We start from the raw sequence: 17,670 nt of genomic DNA on the forward strand, positions 1-17,670 counted from the left end.
TAACTGTTAAGTGCCATGGCCAGATCACCCAGAAAGGGCTATGATATTTCTGAGACCTGTGTGGAATGCCGTAGCAAATAGAGCGAGATGACATGAAACAAATTCATTGTATTTAAAACATTTCTCTGTCTTTAGAGATTTTAAAAGTTGACATTTCTTGAAATTTATGCAAAACACCAACACAAAAACAAGAAATTAAAAGTAGATGCAAATATAAGCTAAGTCATTGGCAAATACCAGTCTATAAATTTTAATTAACCATTCATATGTAGCACTTTCAACCCAAGAAAATCCAAATATTGCTCATAATTCCATTGTAACAAACTCCCTAGAAATGATTCAGGCTGTGCCTTCCTTCTAAAGCAGAGTAGCAGAAATGTAGCATGTTCTATTCTACCACAAAACGGTGCTCGGGACTGGTGTCCACCCTGAGGCCTCACACCTCAGTCAGGGCTGGGTCTTGGGCTGTATAGTTCACATGAGCAATGTATAGAAAATGGAGATATTGTTGCAGAAAATCTTACCTGACATAAATGACCAAGTGGCACTCGGGGTGGTGGAGAGAACCAGTTTATTGCACTAGCGGGACCAGATGAGTTAACACTTAAAGGTTTGGACCCCGAGCTTACAGAATTTGGGGTTTTTATAGATTCTTTGGAGGGACCTGATTCAACAAATTAACAGTCACAAGTTGTGGAGACTTTTTTAGTCTTAACTGCTATGCAACTGCAACCAGGAGGAAGCAGGGAGTACAGAAGCTAACAAAGCAATTATTGAGCTAGCTGAAGACGTGGGGTTAAAATTTTTTCATAGCATTCCCCCCTTTGATGCCTTGTTATAGTATCTATAGGGCATCATGATAAGAGTCTGGTATGGAGGGCCTTAGTGGCTTGTAACCCCTTAGTGCCAGAATTTGGGCATATTGGTATGTCCCTGTTGGAGTCGGATCCTCAGAGGTGTCCGTGGGTCAGGATGGGCTGTCCAGGTGTTCTTTGTAGAGTTGTCTAGGTGGACTTTCTTGACTCTTGACTGATGGACCCACAGGATGATTCCTGTACCTTTAAGAGCAATTGGGGTGACAAGGATCACAGTATGGGGTCCAGTCCAAATAGGTTGTAAATGTTCCTTTTTCCAGTCTTTGACCCATACCTCGTCCGCTGGTCGATGGGGTTGTGCAGAACTCCCTAGTGGGATGGGAGCCTGCACTAACACAGACTGGCTAATTTGGACTAAAGTTTTCCCTAGACCTGTAATTGAGTTGCTAGATCTGTTTCTCCTTATTGCCTGATATCCCCCCTGAGCTTGCTGATAATGGATAGGGGTCTTCCAAAAAAGATTTCAAAGGGTGAATATCCTGTGAGTCCTGGTGTGAAATGCACCTAGAGTAGGGCTAATGGGAGTAAATCTACCCAGGAGGCTTGGGTCTCTTGGCAGAGTTTGGCTAAGGTGGTTTTTAGAGTCTAGTTAATGCATTCTGCACTCCTTGAGCTTTGAGGCCTGTATGCTGTATGGACCTTCCATTTTATCTGTAGAGTGCTTGCCAGAGTTTGTATTACTTCAGCAACGAAGGTTGGTCCATTGTCACTATGGATGGTGAGAGGAAGCCCGAACTGGGGAGTGATTTCTCGAAGGAACACTCGGGCTCCTTCACAGGCTTTTTCAGTCCTTGTGGGGGCAGCCTCTACCCACCCAAAATATGTGCATTATTATGACTAATAGATAATTGTAGCTTTGCTCTGCTTTACTTTAGTAAAGTCTATTTCTAGATCTTCAAAGGGATAGGTCCCTATTCATTGGATTCGAGGTGCCAGGCTGGGCCTTTGAGGAGGGTTGTTCTTGGCACAGGCAGCACACTGGTTGCTTATAATTGTGCAGACTCCTGGAAGCTGTGTTATACAGTAATGTCTTTCTAGGAGCGTCCTCGATGCCATCTGGCCTGGGTGGGTCAGCTGGTGTATCGGCCTGCAACTGGGAGGGCTAGGTTTTTGTTTTCTTTTGTATGAAAAGTCTTTGGATGGTGTACCTTCCTCTTGTGTCCATCTGTTGTCCTCTGGGGTGTACTCGGGTTTATTTGGCCATGGTGTTCTGGTGAGGCATATAGCCAATGGAGGGGCTTTGGGGTTTCCCCTTAGTGCTGCTGCTTTTGCTTCTTGGTCTGCCAGTTGATTTCCTTCCACCCATACTGACCGAATGCCTCCCGGAAGTCTGCTGGATTCTTTTCAGTTCTCTTTTGTGTGTAGTTTCCATTCATTGTTGCAGGATAGTATGACCAACAGGATTAAACTTTCTTTCGGGCCTTCCAATGTCAGGCTGGTTGACCCCCCTTTCACAAAGGTTATTTGAGCCCAAGTTTGGTTAAAAGGTCTCTCCCTAGTAGGGGAATGGCACATTCTATGGGACAGAAGAATTCATGGATGACCCGGTGGCCCCCCGGTGGCAGGTTCACAGTTGACAGAATGGTCGAGGCTCAGCTTGCGCTCCTGTAGCTCTGATGATGGTAGCTTCTCTCTCGCTGAAAGGGGCCAGCCGAGTTGTGACTGTTGACTATTCTGCTCCAGTGTCAACCATGAAAGTCATTGGTTGGCCCCCTACTTTCATTTTGAACATGGGCTGTTGGGGCCAAGCTGTAAGGAGCCCGGTGTTTCTTATTCTGAATCTATTTTCACTAGCCTGATGAAATGGTTTGTCTTTGGCTCCGACTGATTCCTCCCTTGCCCTAATGGCTTTGCTGGGTGCCCTCGCTTTGGGCATTCATTTTTTCCAGTGTCCCGATTCCTTCTAATAGGTATATTGGTCAGGTCAGAGAGGAGGTCACTGCTGTTTTCCCCTTCTGAGGTAGTCCTGGTCGCTAGGTGGCGTCAGGTCATTCCAATGTGGCAGCAAAGAGGGTGACCTTCTGCTTCATTCGTCAGCCTCCTGTGCTTGGAGGTCACTATTCAAAAAGAACTTCGTGGTGATTTCTAGGAGCTTGGTGGCATTCATCCTGGCAAAACTCTACTTTCTGGAGCTTTTTGCAAATGTCCGGGGAAGATTGGGCAATGAATGCTGCATTTACCTTCACAGATTCTGTGGAGCCTCAGGATCAAATGGGGTGTAGAGGCGAGATGCCTCACAGAGTCGCTCGTAGAAGTCAGTTGGTGATTCGTCTGACTTCTGGGTGACTGCGGAGGTTTTTGACATGTTGGTGGGTTTCTTAGCTCCTTCACGCACCCCTCTCAGTAGGGCTTCCAGTACCTCTGAAGGGAAGCTCTGCTGGTGTCGGTATTAAAGTCCCAGTCCAGTCTCGAGTCTGGAGTGGCCACTCTTGCCCATCCTGCTGCATCTATCGCTTCAGTGAGGGCTTGGTCCCCCGGCCATTTTTGGGCTTCAGTGAGGATTTGCCACCTTTCTTCTGTATTGAAAAGCGCCAGGAGGAGTTGGCGGCAGTTGTCCCAGGTGGGCTAGTGAGTCTGGAAGATTGACCCAAGGAGGTCAATGAGGGCATATGGTTTTTCTGAGAAGGATGGAGGGTGGTGTTTCCAGTTCAGGAGGTCAGTGGTACTGAAGGGCTGGTAGTGGAGGATGGTCTTGCCAGGTTGAACTGTCCCATCCTCATAGACCTGTGGAGGGCCCCTTGTTTCCCTTAGGGGCATCCGGAGAGCAGGCCGTGCTGAATGAAAGTGTCTTGGTTAGGGGATCTCCAATGCCTCGCTGGCTGCTCAGGCTCCGGTGGTGGAGACACAGGCGGAGGAGGACTGTCTGGCAGGTGTGAAGGCTGAGACGCTGCCACTGGGTGGTCAGCAGTTGAGAAACATATGGCGAGGGAGGGCACCTCTTCTTCAGGTTTGCCCTGATGGATGAGTTTCTTGAGTTCTTTTGTTGTTTGGACAACAAAGATCCTACTCTGTCTCTTCTTCCCTTCACAGAACTGGACCCAGGGTGGCAAGGTTTGGGCAATTTCTAGCTAGGAGTCTATGTATGAGAATTGGTCAGAGTGACCTGGGTCGCTAGTCACAACTTCCCAAACTGCTCTGTCAAAACGTCAAGTGTTCCCTCCCTAGGCCAGCCTACATTGAAGGTTGTCCATTCTAACTCACAGAGGGGCCTTAACTTTCCTAGATTCATTTTAACCCTGTAGTCACTGCCGAATCCCTTATTGAAATTCTTAATCATGTAACATAAGATGGTGGGTTTGGACGGACTAGGACCCATTCTGGTTGTGTTTGTTATGCCCAGTGTTGCAGGACAGACAAGGGGAGGGAGCCCCTTTTCAGGAACCAATCAGATGCCCACCTGGCCATGTCCCTTGTGGGAGCTTAGGTGCCTCTTAGCAACTGGCAGGTCGGTATAAACCCCTGACTCAGATCAAGCACTGCTTGATACTGCCCTAAGCTTTATTATACAGGCATCCCCAAACTACGGCCCGCGGGCCGCATGTGGCCCCCTGAGGCCATTTATCTGGCCCCTGCCACACTTCCGGAAGGGGCACCTCTTTCATTGGTGGTCAGTGAGAGGAGCACTGTATGCGGCAGCCCTCCAACGGTCTGAGGGAGAGTGAACTGGCTCCCTGTGTAAAAAGTTTGGAGACCCCTGGAGGTTGCCATGAACCGCAGGTTGGGGCCCACTTGGACTCTGTAGCTTTCACTGTGGAGCCACAACCTGGAAACTCAAGCGCAAGCCTCCAAGCTCCACATGCATGCGCACACACGAGGCTATTACATTCTCTCCCTATCCCAGAGATCCCTACCTAGGGTCTCTGTTCCTAGAGACCTCGGGAGGTGATCAGTCTCCCTTTCCATCTGTAGACGGGCCTGACTCTGGGCTGGGTCCCAGGACTTTACCTTTCCAATGCAATGCTGGTGGGTTCGTGTGCCCCCCCCCCTTCAAGTCCAGTGGAGTCAGCGGTGCGCAGGCAGCTGCGAGTCTCCCAAGAAGGAGGTCCTATCTACATGGGCGGGAGGTGCACTGTTTTGTTCTCCTGGCACGGTTGTGCTATTCGCTTTCCCCCAGCCCCTAACCGGTGGCACAATGAGCCAGCGTTGTTGGATTTCCTGGTCAGGAAACCAAATGTTGCAAAAAATCTCACCTGACAGAAAAGACTAAGCAGCACTCAGGATAGCAGAGAGAACCAGTCCAGTTTATTATGCTAGCAGGACCAGATGGGTTAACACCCAGAGGTCTGAACCCCGAGCTTACAGAGTTAGGGGTTTTTATAGATCCTTTGCAGGGACCTGATTAAACAAGTTAACTGTCACAAAGTATGGAGACTTTTTTCGTCTTAGCTATTGTGCAGCCACAAGCAGGAGGAAGCAGGGAGTCCAGAAGCTAACAAAGCAGTTATTGAGCTAGCTAGCTGAAGATGTGGGGTTAAAACTTTTTCATAGCACTATAGGGCTGCATCCCCATGGCTCCCATCCTGCACAGTCTACAGCCTAACCAGCCAGCACAGATTTAAAGACTGTCTCTAGACCTCAAAAAGTTTATCTTTAATTACCCAAGATTCAAGAAGCTCCACTTGTCACTACAGTCATAAAATAGAGGCCGATTGATTACCTGGGACCCATAAACTGACTTATTTGTGTAAATGTCTGAGGAAGGGAGGGGAACAACATGCCCAGTCTGGGTTGCAAAGTAAATTTCATTTTTCCAAATCCTGTTCACATCTGTGTAGATAAGGGAATGAATCAGTTAGCCTTGCTGTATAACAAATGACCCAGAGTCTGATGGTTTGACCATGTTCTGCAGGTAGGCTCCTTAGGGTGGAATCAGTTGCAGGTGTTACAGTCCTAGCTGGGGGCATTACGGTCTCAGCTGGGGGTGTTATGGTCTCAGCTGGCAGTGTTATGGTCTCAGCTGGCCTCCTTGAGGAATCTGCTGTCAGCTCTGCTGGCCTAGACTGGGCTTTCTCACACATCTGGGGCCTCAGCTTTGCTGCAGGTGGTCTCTAACTCTCTAGCCAAAAGCCCACTTCCTGTTTTTATCTGTAAAGTTATATTGGAACCCAGACACACCCACCTGTTTGTTTATTGTCTATGGCTGACATGCACAGCCTAAAACGTGTCCTGTTTGGCCCTTCACACGAGGATTCTGCGGAGTCCTGCTCATGCAGGGCGTGTTCATGCACCCGTCCTGGGATCCGAGAGAGAGAGTGGGAAGTCATGAGGCCCTGCAGCCCTAAACTGAAACCTGCACACACTCCTGCCACATTCTCTTGGCAAAAGCAAGGTAGACCAGCCCAGGGACAAGAAATAGAACCCAGGTCTTGACAGAAGAAGCTGAATGGTGTGAAAGTAGTGAAGGACTCTGGTCCTATCTGCAGTCTGCCCCTCGGCATCATAAATAACTGCCTTCAGACTAAAAGAATTATGATGGGAGAGGGGGTATGTTTATCCCCAGTAGGAGAGCCCATGGGAATCATCTGAGTCATTGTTAAACCACAATACCCAATCAAGAAGTCTGCAGATTTCTGTCTCAAGGGCATTGTCACATTATTGTACGGAGATGAACTTGCACTCTTTGTTATTGATATCAAAACCAGGTCTTGGGAGAGTCATTCTTCAAGCTGATTAGTTACTGGTGACCTTAGCCTTGATCCCTGAGCCTGAAGGGAAATTGAAACAGGGCTCAATTAAATTACTGGACTCATTAAGGTACTTGCTAAGACATTATTACTATGGAAATATACATCAAATGGAGAATAATTCAAATACAATAAAAATGTCTTTCCCAGTAAACTGTGTCTCTGCCACTGGTGAGGAGGCTCTTTATCCAACCAACAAAAAAAGGAAGGGGGAAGCGGCACATCCTTCGTGAAGGTCTCACTCTAATGTTCTGCTGCTGGGACCTCATCACTAAATTACAGGTTATTGCGGTGACAGTCCAGCTGCATACCTAGCAATGGAGAGACCATGTGAGCTGTGTGTACAGCTTACTCCCAACCCTTGCAGACAAGCCTGATCTTAAGAGCACAGCACTCCAAGAGGCAAAGGCAGGGGTCTCCATGGTGAGATGTTACAAGCAGCAGCTGGTACCCGATCCCGTGTGACCCGTGAACAGGCTCCCTGCTACCAGGGGTTAACGTGTTTGAGGCCCGTGATGGTCACTGTGCCTGTGGAAATACACCAGTGAGCACATGACCTTCTGAAGCTGGGATTTTTGTCACGATACTCATAGTACCTCAAGTATCACAACGTATTCCCGGGAGAAGCCGGGGCTGTACCCTGTCCCCCTGTGAGCCGAGCCCCACTGCACATCAGTCACTTCATCCCCACATCCTGAGATTCTGGTAGAAATGCAATTCTAAGATGCCTTGGTGACTCTGTGGGAGAACCACTGCTCTAGAAGGGGAGCACATCGCAGACAAAGGCCTCTCTCTAGCGACTGTGACCAGAGATGAGAAAACTATCCGCCTGTGTCATGGTGCTCATGCCGTGTGTCACTGGGGTGAGTCATGGCCTCTCCTGTTCCCATTGTAGAAAAGTGTTGTTTGCTTGTTGGGGAGAGATGGGAGGGTCGCAGGTTTGTTAGTGATGTCCCTGTCCCCACAGCAGGTCCTGCTGGTGCAGCGGCAGCTGACCGTGAACTCAGAGGACGCAGCCAGGTTCCAGGTGGCTCTGAAACTCTACGTGGAGAGCACAGCCACCCAGAGTGGGTGTTTGCGGTGAGTGGGGACACTCAACCCCTGCGGATGCATTTGAGGACTAACTGGCTGCCTCCTTGTTCATCCTTGGACTCCCTGTGGATTTTGTGTTAGGGCCCCAAGGAAAATAAAATGGAAAGAACAGTTTAAGACAGGGTTTAAATAGGCTAAATACACCCCGACCCCACATAACACACACACACGCCTCCTTGGCATCCAGGCAGCTCAGACTCTGATGTGACGTCATCTGTGGTCATGAGCCCCAATCCAGGGCTTCTGGGTCTGCTGCTCCCCAGGCGGCCAGCCCTGGGACCAATGACCATCTCAGCCACTGTAGTAGCACACAACCTCCAAATCCTGACTGTAGACCCTGGTCATCAGCAGGAGAGGAAAGCTTGTCTCATGGCTCAGACCATGCAAGCAGCTCAGGCTAATCTCAGGGAGTGGTGTTCAGCATCTCCAAGTGGTCCCATAGGCAGCTACTACAGTGATTTTCCAGAAACAATGGTCACAGAATTCCCTTAATCAGAAAGCTACAGGAACCCCAACAACTATCTTATCAAATGCTAGATGTATATGCTGACCCTGTGTCCACCCCTCCCCAAAAGATGCAGGGGTCACAGAGCTGTTGAGTCATCCCTCACTGAGTCCCTGTCCCCAGAGCCCACCAGCTTTCCAGCAGGTGGCCCTTCGACCTGGCCACTCTGCTTCCCAGAAATACCCACCGACGGCAGCCCCAGCCCCAGTGCCCAGCTCACCCGTTCTGGAAAGCTGCCACAACCAAGTCACCTCACCCTTGGGAGTTTCTTTCAACTGCATTTTATAATACCCTTCAAATATTGTTTTAGGCAAGCATTCAGCACACATCTAGAAACATACTGTGTGTCTCTGAGCAGTTCAGCTCCTGCAGGAATCAATTCCCTGGGGTTTATACCCAGCAGGGTGCTTCCCCTCCAGAATACTGGCTCTGGTATTAAACATGGATTGTCCTCACTTTGTGGTTTTGAGAAAAAGCCTTACTGTCCCTAAACCTCAGTTTCCTCATCAAAACCTCACGCAGTGGTGGTAAGGATTCACTGAATGCTCAGCCCAGTGCCCTGTCCACTGAAGCCCGGGAGCCATGAGCTGGATCCCCACTACATCTACTCCTGTCCTGTCCCACTGTCTGCAAGCGGGTGATAAGTGTCACAGGAAGTACAAACACTTGGAGGAGGAAGACTGAGGATGTTTGTGTTAGTAGAGTCATAGTTAACAGCTGAGAAGTAAGCCACATAATGCTATTTGCAAACAATTGAAAGCTAATCATACAAGCCCTAGGCCTTTAACAGTTGCTGACAGAAATATTTCTAGAAATTATTCATAAATAGCCTGACCAGGTGGTGGAACAGTGGATAAAGCATTGGCCTGAGATGCTGAAGACCCAGGTTTGAAACCCCAAGGTCACTGGCTTGAGTACAGGCTTGTCCTGCTTGAGTGTGGGCTCATCTGACTTGAGTGTGGGGTCACTAGCTTGAGTGTGGAAGCATGACCCCAGGTTGCTGGCTTGAGCCCAAAGGTCATTAGCTTGAAGCCCAAGGTTGTTGGCTTGAGCAAGGAGTCACTCACTCTGCTGTAGCCCCCCAGTCAAGGCACATATGAGAAAGCAATCAATGAACAACTAAGGTACCACAACAAAGAACTGATGCTTCTCATCTCTTTCCCTTCCTGTCTGTCTGTCCCTGTTTGTCTCTCTCTCACTAAAAAAAAAAAAAATATTCATAATTAAGTTCTCTCACTATCCCAGTGCCATCTTTTCATTTGTAACAATAATGTCCTTAAATGTTGCTACCTATGGGTCAGTTTCACTCCTAACTGAAAACACCCATGTCCCTTTGAGAGAAAACCTGGCCTAGTCCAGCTCTGCCATCTGATCAGGGTTGATGGTCATGAAGAAAGAGAGGGAGCAGCACCAACTCACATCTGAGCCTCATGGTACAGACATTGCCCAGAAGTACCTGCTCCCAGCATGGTCCCTGCCTCCCATTGGTCCAACCCAAGTCAGACGGTCATTCTTGGCTCAGGGGAGGTGAGGGAACCATTGTCCAGCGAAAAGGAGTGAGACTGTGAGGTCTGTCTCAGTCCAGCACTGATTGGTACATTGGATATATTACTAACAGAACAAGGCAGGGTTCTGTTAGAAAGGGGGTAACAGTTGGGATGTCTGCCACATGACCCCAAGTGTGATTGGGAAGGCATAATGACTTAATTCACAGATGATGCTTGGGCCAGGGCCTGGAGCAGGGCATGCGTGTCAGGAATCATCACCGTTGTCGGTGGCGTGCACTGTAACAATAAGCTGTGATGGTTGTTATTGTTGTGCTTTTGCTGCTGCTCCTTGCTGCCACAGATATGCTTGTTTCCCTCAGCGTTTTCTTCTCTGTTCCTCTCGCTTTGGTCTTGCTCTTCAGCTTTGACACCATAGTCAAGCTTAGGTTTCATAATGACTCCCCCAGTGAGACTGCTGGTTTTAGTTGTTGTTTGTTTTTAGCCATTGGGTAATTAGTTATCTAAACACACTCTCACGTGGGTGCCAAGTCCAGGGATAAGCATTCTACATGCAATGCCTCATCTTATCCTAGTTAGTACCATTACCATCACTGCATTAACACATGAAGAACCAAGGCTAAGTAATGGGGCCAGTGTGACAGAGCTAATAAGTGACCGGGCCACACTTCAGACCATGACTGTATCGTACCATGGTATCTTCTCCAGTCCTTAAGAGGCTTGAGAACTACGCTAAAATGTTGTGAATTTCTTGTAATCTTATGGCTAGCTGGAATATGGCAGGTTTAGATAGAAGACAAATGGGTTTTTATTTAATAAGTAAGCACAAATGAATTCATTTTTAGAAGGTAGAACATGAAGATCCTGAAGTGCTATGCTAAGTATTTTAAACTTTATACTAAAAAAAAAAAAAAAAAAGTCAAGGATTAAGATTTCTCTGTCATATTGTCAGGTTACATTGGAGATTATAGATCTTTTGAGACTATGATATAAGTTGTGGGTTCTCTTCCCAGGAAAAAGTAGATGTGCACATTAATTTGTAGCTTATTTCTAGGACTTTCCCTTACCCCCTAAAAAAGAAGCCTGTCCATGAACTCCAGGATTAGAAAATGTTTTATTTCAATTTCTTTGATTCTATTTTAAACTTTTCTCCCAAAAACATCTGATATTGACCTAATAACAATATTTGCTATATCCAACCTTGATATAACAAACTAGACAAACAACTGAACAACCCTATGAAAACACTAGTTACAGGCAAACAGCCACACACAAAAAAAGTATTAAAATTCGTGTGCAGTTACCACCACCTGCTTGTCACACTTAGGAAACCTAACTTTGCATTTAGCTTGACTGTTGCACTATGTTTGTTATTCTCTAGGATCCTGGTCAGCAAACTGCAGCTCACAAGCCACATGCAGCTCTTTGGCCCCTTGAGTGTGGCTGTTCCACAAAATACCATGTGCAGGCACTACCTCGATAAGGAGTGTACTTACCTATATAGTTTAAGTTTAAAAAATTTGGCTCTCAAAAGAAATTTCAATCATTGTACTGTTGATATTTGGCTCTGTTGACTAATGAGTTTGCCAACCACTGTTCTAGGAAATCAATATTCTTCTTTTCTAGCCTCTCATTTTGATTTTTAATCTGAATATTTGTGAAGTTAGACTGAATAAGCTGGGTTTGTGGAATTACTTGTTAAAAGGCATCTTCATCTTTGTGTCCCACTCTCAAGTTTGTGAATCCATCCCCTCCTCCTTCCTTTCTACCTGAACTTGAACGTCACCATCTCTCACCTCAGCTGTCTCTGTACCTCTAGCTTCTCCCTGCTCCCTATGACTGCTCCCCATCAATGCCTCACCCTGTGGTCAAAAGAACTTTGTAAATACAGCTCTAACTTGACACCCTCCCCCTCCACATACACACACCCTATTTAAATCCTCGGTGGCTCCCAGTGCTGCAGGGCTAAATCTAGTCTTCACTTCAACCTGGCTTTTCTGCAACCCTCTCCTTACTCCTCCCAATATGTCATATGGGCGTTTAGACACTCAGCTGGTCAAAGGGCTGGAAGGAACAAACACGTTTTTCCTGAACTGGAAAAGCAATTTTCAAAAGTACAGTTACAGCCAGAATGTGGACTCTCAAAAATGATCTGGACAGAAAGTTGAGAAGTAAGTGTGTGCACAAGAGAGAAAGGAGGAGAGGGCCCAGGCCCTGAAAACCCAGTAAGCAGCAGTGTGGTCCAGAGGACTTGGGCAAGACCCCAAACTAAAGCTGTCAGTCACAGAGAAAGGCAAGGCCAAAAATTAGGCGAGAGACCTAAGGTTGGCTGGACCCTCCAAAGAGCCCCACTCGAGGGCCAGGGCAGTGGTCTGCACTCACATTTCTGAACCCTGAAATGACAGATAATATTTTTTTCTTCTTCTTTTCCAAGTTGAGAGGAGGGGAGATACAGACTTCTGCAAACACCCCAACTAGGATCCACCTGGCAACCCCTATCTGGGGCCAATGACCTGCTCATCTGGGGCCATGCTTGCAACCGAGCTATTTTCAGTGCCTGAGGTGGAGGCTCCATGGGGCCATCCTCAGCACCCAGGGCCAATGCACTTGAACCAGTCCAGCCATGGCTGAAGGAGGGGAAGATAGAGAGAAGGGGGGTGGAGAAGCAGATGGTTGCTTCTCCTGTGTGTCCTGATGGGGAATCAAACCCAGGACATCCACACACTGGGCCAACACTCTACCACGGAGCTAACTGGCCAGAACTAGATAATAAATCTTTTTAAATGAATGAATGAAATGTCACAAAAGGTGTAGTTGTGATGTTTATAATGTACTGAGACAGTCTTCATGATGCTAAATCAGAAAACTAAAAGTTGTCAAACAGACATCAAAGTACCAATTCGACAGAGCTGTAGTTTCTGGTGGGCACACAGGTGTTCCCTATAGAGTGGAGAGACAGTTGCATGCCACATAGAGAGGCAGTTAGGAAAATCAGTTTGCTTCTTGTCTTTATTTTCCTGTGGTTAATTTACCTTATCTTTTCCACTTCAGTATTTCTATACAGAAGCTTTCAAATGAATCTCGCTATATGATTTATGAGTTCTGGGAGAACAGTAGTGTGTGGAATAGGTAAGTTATGAGATGCTTTCATTTAATAGTTTATTCATTCATTTATGTTTGTTTATCTTGCCAGGGAGGTGGAGTGTGTGTGATGAGGTTAGGAGCTATAGGGAAAGCTCCATTTCCTTTACTTCACCTTTAAAACCTGGCCTATTTGATTATTTTTTAAAAGCCCTATCTTTTAGGAATTTGTTTCATGGATTAGAAACCACTTCCCTCTTGGATCACAGAAACTCTTAGTAATGGTCTCACTTTTAACTGTTACCATTTTACTGATGCTCTCATGTAAGAAAATCTAGATATAAGTCACAGATGTCTAGGGCACATGGGGGGCACTTAGGGTGCAGACAGGGACAAGAAAAGGTTTACACTCTAATTCAGGGGTCTCAAACTCAACTCAGCATGTGGGCCGCAGAGCAAGATCACAGCCGTTCAGCGGGCCGCACTAGGTCTACAAAAGGCAACTGTTACGCAACACTTTTCTCACTGCAGTTGAAAACAAAAAAAATCAGTACAAGCACAATCGTATATGCAGTTTACTCAGTGTCACAAAATGACCAGAAACTGTAGTTCGTATCACAACTGCTATTAACTAAGCTAATATCTAGCTAGGATGCTAGAGAAATGAAAAATACAAGTAGGCCCCTAGGCTTACTTAATTTTATCCAAAATATTTTGAACTTCGTGGATTAGTCTGCGGGCCGCACAAAATTGTTCAGCGGGCCGCGAGTTTGAGACCCCTGCTCTAATTCTTCCTAAGCTATGTGTTTATTACTTTATTTTACAACAAAAGTTGACATAATTGTTAAAGTCATCACAGCTTAACTTTTCTAAATGTCCTTAAATACTGAAAATAAAGCGGAAATTTATGACATTGTTTGGAAAAGAATAAAAATAAATTAATTTCTCTTGATAATCATTTCACAAATGTACATGTATATCAAATCATCACATTGTACATGTTGAATACTGTATATATAACTATATTTGTCAATTGTTCCTCAATAAAGTTAAACAAAAAATCAACTTCTTAAAATTAAAATAATTGCTCATATGTAAAAAAAGTGTATAATTACAAAAATTGGATGAAAATTTGTTATTCCAAGGTTATATAAATAGTTCTCATTGGTTTCAGTGGCACAAATCCCACAGCTCTCCTATTAAGTCCATATTTATGTTGAATGTGGTGATGGAAGCAATGGAATACCTAGAAGTGTACATGACACATATTTCCCCTAAAAGTTCTATTTCTGTGGCTATTTTAAGGAATAATGACCCTCATGGGCCTTCAGAGAGAAGGGGGCCTCAAAGCAACTCCCGACTCTGTGCTCCCAGTCTCCTCTGTGAAGTTGGTGGTTGTCCCTTTTACTCTCTAGGGATGGAAGAGCTACAGTCCCTCTTCTTAGCTATCCTGTTTTTTAAACATCCTGACGGCCAAGATATTCGATATTCTTCCGTTTTAGCTTCTTGCTGAAATTAAAGTATATCTCCTTTTGTTTCATTTCTGTAGAGAATTAAAGTTCTCCTATTTTTTAAAATCTTCTAAAAAAAATTTTCTGATTACAATTGTTAAATTACTACTAAGTCTTTTTAGTTTTGGTGTTTTGTTTTTTTTTAAGGCTAAGTACCTATAAAAAGAAATCTGTCTTCAGGCACTTCATTTAAATCATCTAAAATCTTGTCATCTTGACTGTGAATTCTGATGATCTCTGCTTAGGAAGATAGTAATAAAAATGCAAATGCTTAACCTGTAACTATTTACACAGCCACCTGCAGACGAATTACAGCAAGATGTTCCAAAGAAGTAATGTGGATTTCTTGGAGACCCCAGAACTCACATCTACTATGCTAGTTCCAGGTAACTATCCTGGTGTTGGGGAAGCATGTACGCCCCATGGTGCTCTCTTTATTGCTTCTTTGTTGTATATTTTCAAATTTGAGTCGGGAGAAATGAAATCAATATTTATTCCATTGCCTTTAGACTTTAGTTGACCCAATTTGTATTTCTGGCTATATTAAACTTAATATTAGCCACTTGGTCAAAAATTTTAAAAACTTGAAGCATATATATGATTTTTTAAATTCAAATGCTTTACCACAATATAATTTAGTATATTAAAAAAATTAGAAATAAGTGACCTATAGACTAGAGATTAGAATTATTAGGAATATTCTTATTATAATAGCTGTTAAATTATTACTTGTAACTGGGGAAAAGAGAAAGAACATTTTGAACTGAGGTTGTCTATGACGTCTGGCCTAGTTAAGATTCAGATAATTGAGAACCCAGCTCAGGTCTTCATCTGCCCATCCACTAAGTTGCTGACTAAGCATGTGTCTGCTGAGTGTTGACATTTGCTGGCTCGGGGGTTACCGGGGCTCAGCCCTTAGGTCAGCGCTGGTTGAGCTCCACTTCTGAGCAAAACTGTTGGAGCTTGAGGGAGTAAAAGTACAAAAGCAGTCCCTATGCCTCACGTGCTTTCTGTTTGGTAGGAAACAGGTGTCTGCAGGGAGGATCCAGCTCAGGGCTCATGCAGCAGCTACTGTCAGTCATAATGTGCTGTGTGGACTTAGAGCAGGAATTGCTTCTTTAACGTGTTTAAGGAGGAGGTATCCTTGGTTGGACATTTTGAGATGAGATTTGGATAAAATAGAGAAGGTACTTGGTAGGGTCAAATTGTAGATGTGGACAAAGGCAAGAAACGTTAAATGTGCTTGGCTAAATTGGTGCAAAGGTCTGAGTGAGGCAGATAGCTGTGGTGGGTCCTTGTGGAGAGGAAACCAGTAGGAAATGAAGTTGCAAAGGTCATCATGAGTTTGAACTTTCTTCTTATAGTAATATGGGATCATTAATGGGCTTTGAGAGGCACAGTACTCTTCAGTATAACCGTGGCAGGAAGGACAAGGTGTGTGCTGGGGAGGAGATTGCTCAGGTAGGGCAACAGTCTCTAGGGCAGGAAAAAGCAGCACCTATACCAGGAGCCACCAAAAGACTTAATTCCCTTGCAGATAACGATTTTCACGAGTTAGCCACAGTGAGACCCCGGCAGGAGCCTGGGAATTCTGAGAAAGTGTGTATGTAGGTAAGAACAAAATACCTAACAAAAACCTGGAGAGATGCCTTTATTGAAAAGCTTGGGAGGGAAAAGCCTCCTATATTAGGAGCCTGAGCAGAGGCAGAAGAATCAGACCAGAACATACGGACACCAGGACAGTTTGATTAAAAGGCAAGGTCCTTGGCCCTGGCCAGTTGGCTCAGTGGCAGAGCGTCGGCCTGGCGTGCAGGAGTCCCGGGTTCGATTCCCGGCCAGGGCACACAGAAGAGGCGCCCATCTGCTTCTCTATCCCTTCCCCTCTCCTCTCTGTCTCCCTCTTCCCCTCCTGCAGCCAAGGCTCCATTGGAGCAAAGTTGGCCCGGGTGCTAAGGATGGCTCTATGGCCTCTGCCTCAGGCGCTAGAATGACTCTGGTTGCAACAGAGCGATGCCCCAGATGGGCAGAGCATCGCCCCCTGGTGGGCATGCCAGGTGGATCCCGGTCAGGCGCATGCGGGAGTTTGTCTGACTGCCTCCTCGTTTCCAGCTTCAGGAAAATACCAAAAAAAAAAAAAAAAAAAAAAAAAGGCAAGGTCCTTGTGCTCCCCAGGCCAGGGGGCAGAGCACACCGGAAGAGCATGAGACTGAAAATTGGTTTGAAAGAGGTCACTTGTTCAAGAGAACAGTTTTAATCAAGTGATAGGAATTTTAAAATCAGGATAGATTTTGATGGATTCAGGAATTAATAAGAAGTGAACAAGTAAAATCTGGAATTAACGCTAGGTGAGGACACAGGCTGACTCTTACGGTCTCAGCTTAAGTCTAGTCAGGCACCAAATCAAGATCATAAGGACAAGTGTGTCTCTTACTGTACACCTCAGATTTAATCCTCAAATAAGAAAGCCATGAATATGGTGGAAATGTCTCGTGACTCATGCAGCTTAAATTAGGATGCACACAGCACGGTAAAGTAACAGGTGAGTGTGGTGGCACAGGTTATTCAGAAACAAATTTCAGTGATTGCCTTGACTTCATCCGAAAAGTTTTCGCTTACCTATTTATACCAGACTTGAAATGTGCTATCCATGAAAAGAACCAGGACACAAATAACATCTGTGAATATTACTGCTGCAGGCTTTGTGCGCAGAGTACAAGAAGCAGGCCTCCACCACATTTACCTCACACCTCCACTCAGCACAGTACTAGCGCATTGCATGGCACAGGAGAGCCTACGTCCTCAAAAACGCAAAGATGAAGTGCTCTGATTATCACCATAAACACCTTGGTCTTCGGTCAAAAAATTTCCCACAAGTCCTGACACTTGTCATTTGTGTTGGTCATCATACCCAGCTTCACTCTCCAACCTTGAAGCCACAGGTTCAGTGAAGTCAAAGGAAAGGAAACATGTGTTCTTATTGGCATCTGGAGTCAGACCAGGACCAGAGACACTAAACGAGAATAAAGTAGACAGGGGGGTTAATGAGCTGCAGGGAAAGTGCTGTGGCAAGAACAGGATGTTGATAGTAACCTGTAGGTTCTTCTGGCCCAACTCAGCTTCATCATCTTGGATGCACTTGTACACTCTCAGTGTGGTGAGCACACACATTTTATTTCTCTGTCTCTCGAGATGTTTTCTGCTTTAGAAAGATTGAGTGCTTTATATGCAGTCATTTCTCTTCTCAAAGCCCGAATTCAATACAACATAAGACCTTTTAATTATTAACCTTATTTGCATTAATTTTTATATTACATCTAATGTCAACAATGACCACTGGATTTTGACACAACAGAAAGAAAAGTTAGGCCTGATTTTGAACACAATTTCTTAAATCTATCTCACAAACATTTTAATACC

At 45.4% G+C, this 17,670-nt stretch overlaps 1 protein-coding gene across 2 annotated transcripts in view; it reads left to right on the forward strand.

The window, feature by feature from the left end:
- The window catches only part of NECAB1 (N-terminal EF-hand calcium binding protein 1), a 111,076-nt gene that overhangs the window by 90,366 nt on the left and 3,040 nt on the right, over positions 1-17,670 (forward strand). Inside the window, exons 10-12 of one of the 2 annotated variants that reach the window (XM_066266515.1) lie at positions 7,527-7,639; positions 12,713-12,790; positions 14,548-14,639. In XM_066266515.1, coding sequence (XP_066122612.1) covers positions 7,527-7,639; positions 12,713-12,790; positions 14,548-14,639 — 283 coding nt within the window. The remainder of the gene's footprint in view (positions 1-7,526; positions 7,640-12,712; positions 12,791-14,547; positions 14,640-17,670) is intronic. The other variant, XM_066266516.1, reaches the window with a different exon arrangement.

The sequence above is a fragment of the Saccopteryx bilineata genome, chromosome 3 (assembly GCF_036850765.1).
Source record: "Saccopteryx bilineata isolate mSacBil1 chromosome 3, mSacBil1_pri_phased_curated, whole genome shotgun sequence".
In the NCBI taxonomy this organism is placed as follows: Eukaryota; Metazoa; Chordata; class Mammalia; order Chiroptera; family Emballonuridae; genus Saccopteryx; species Saccopteryx bilineata.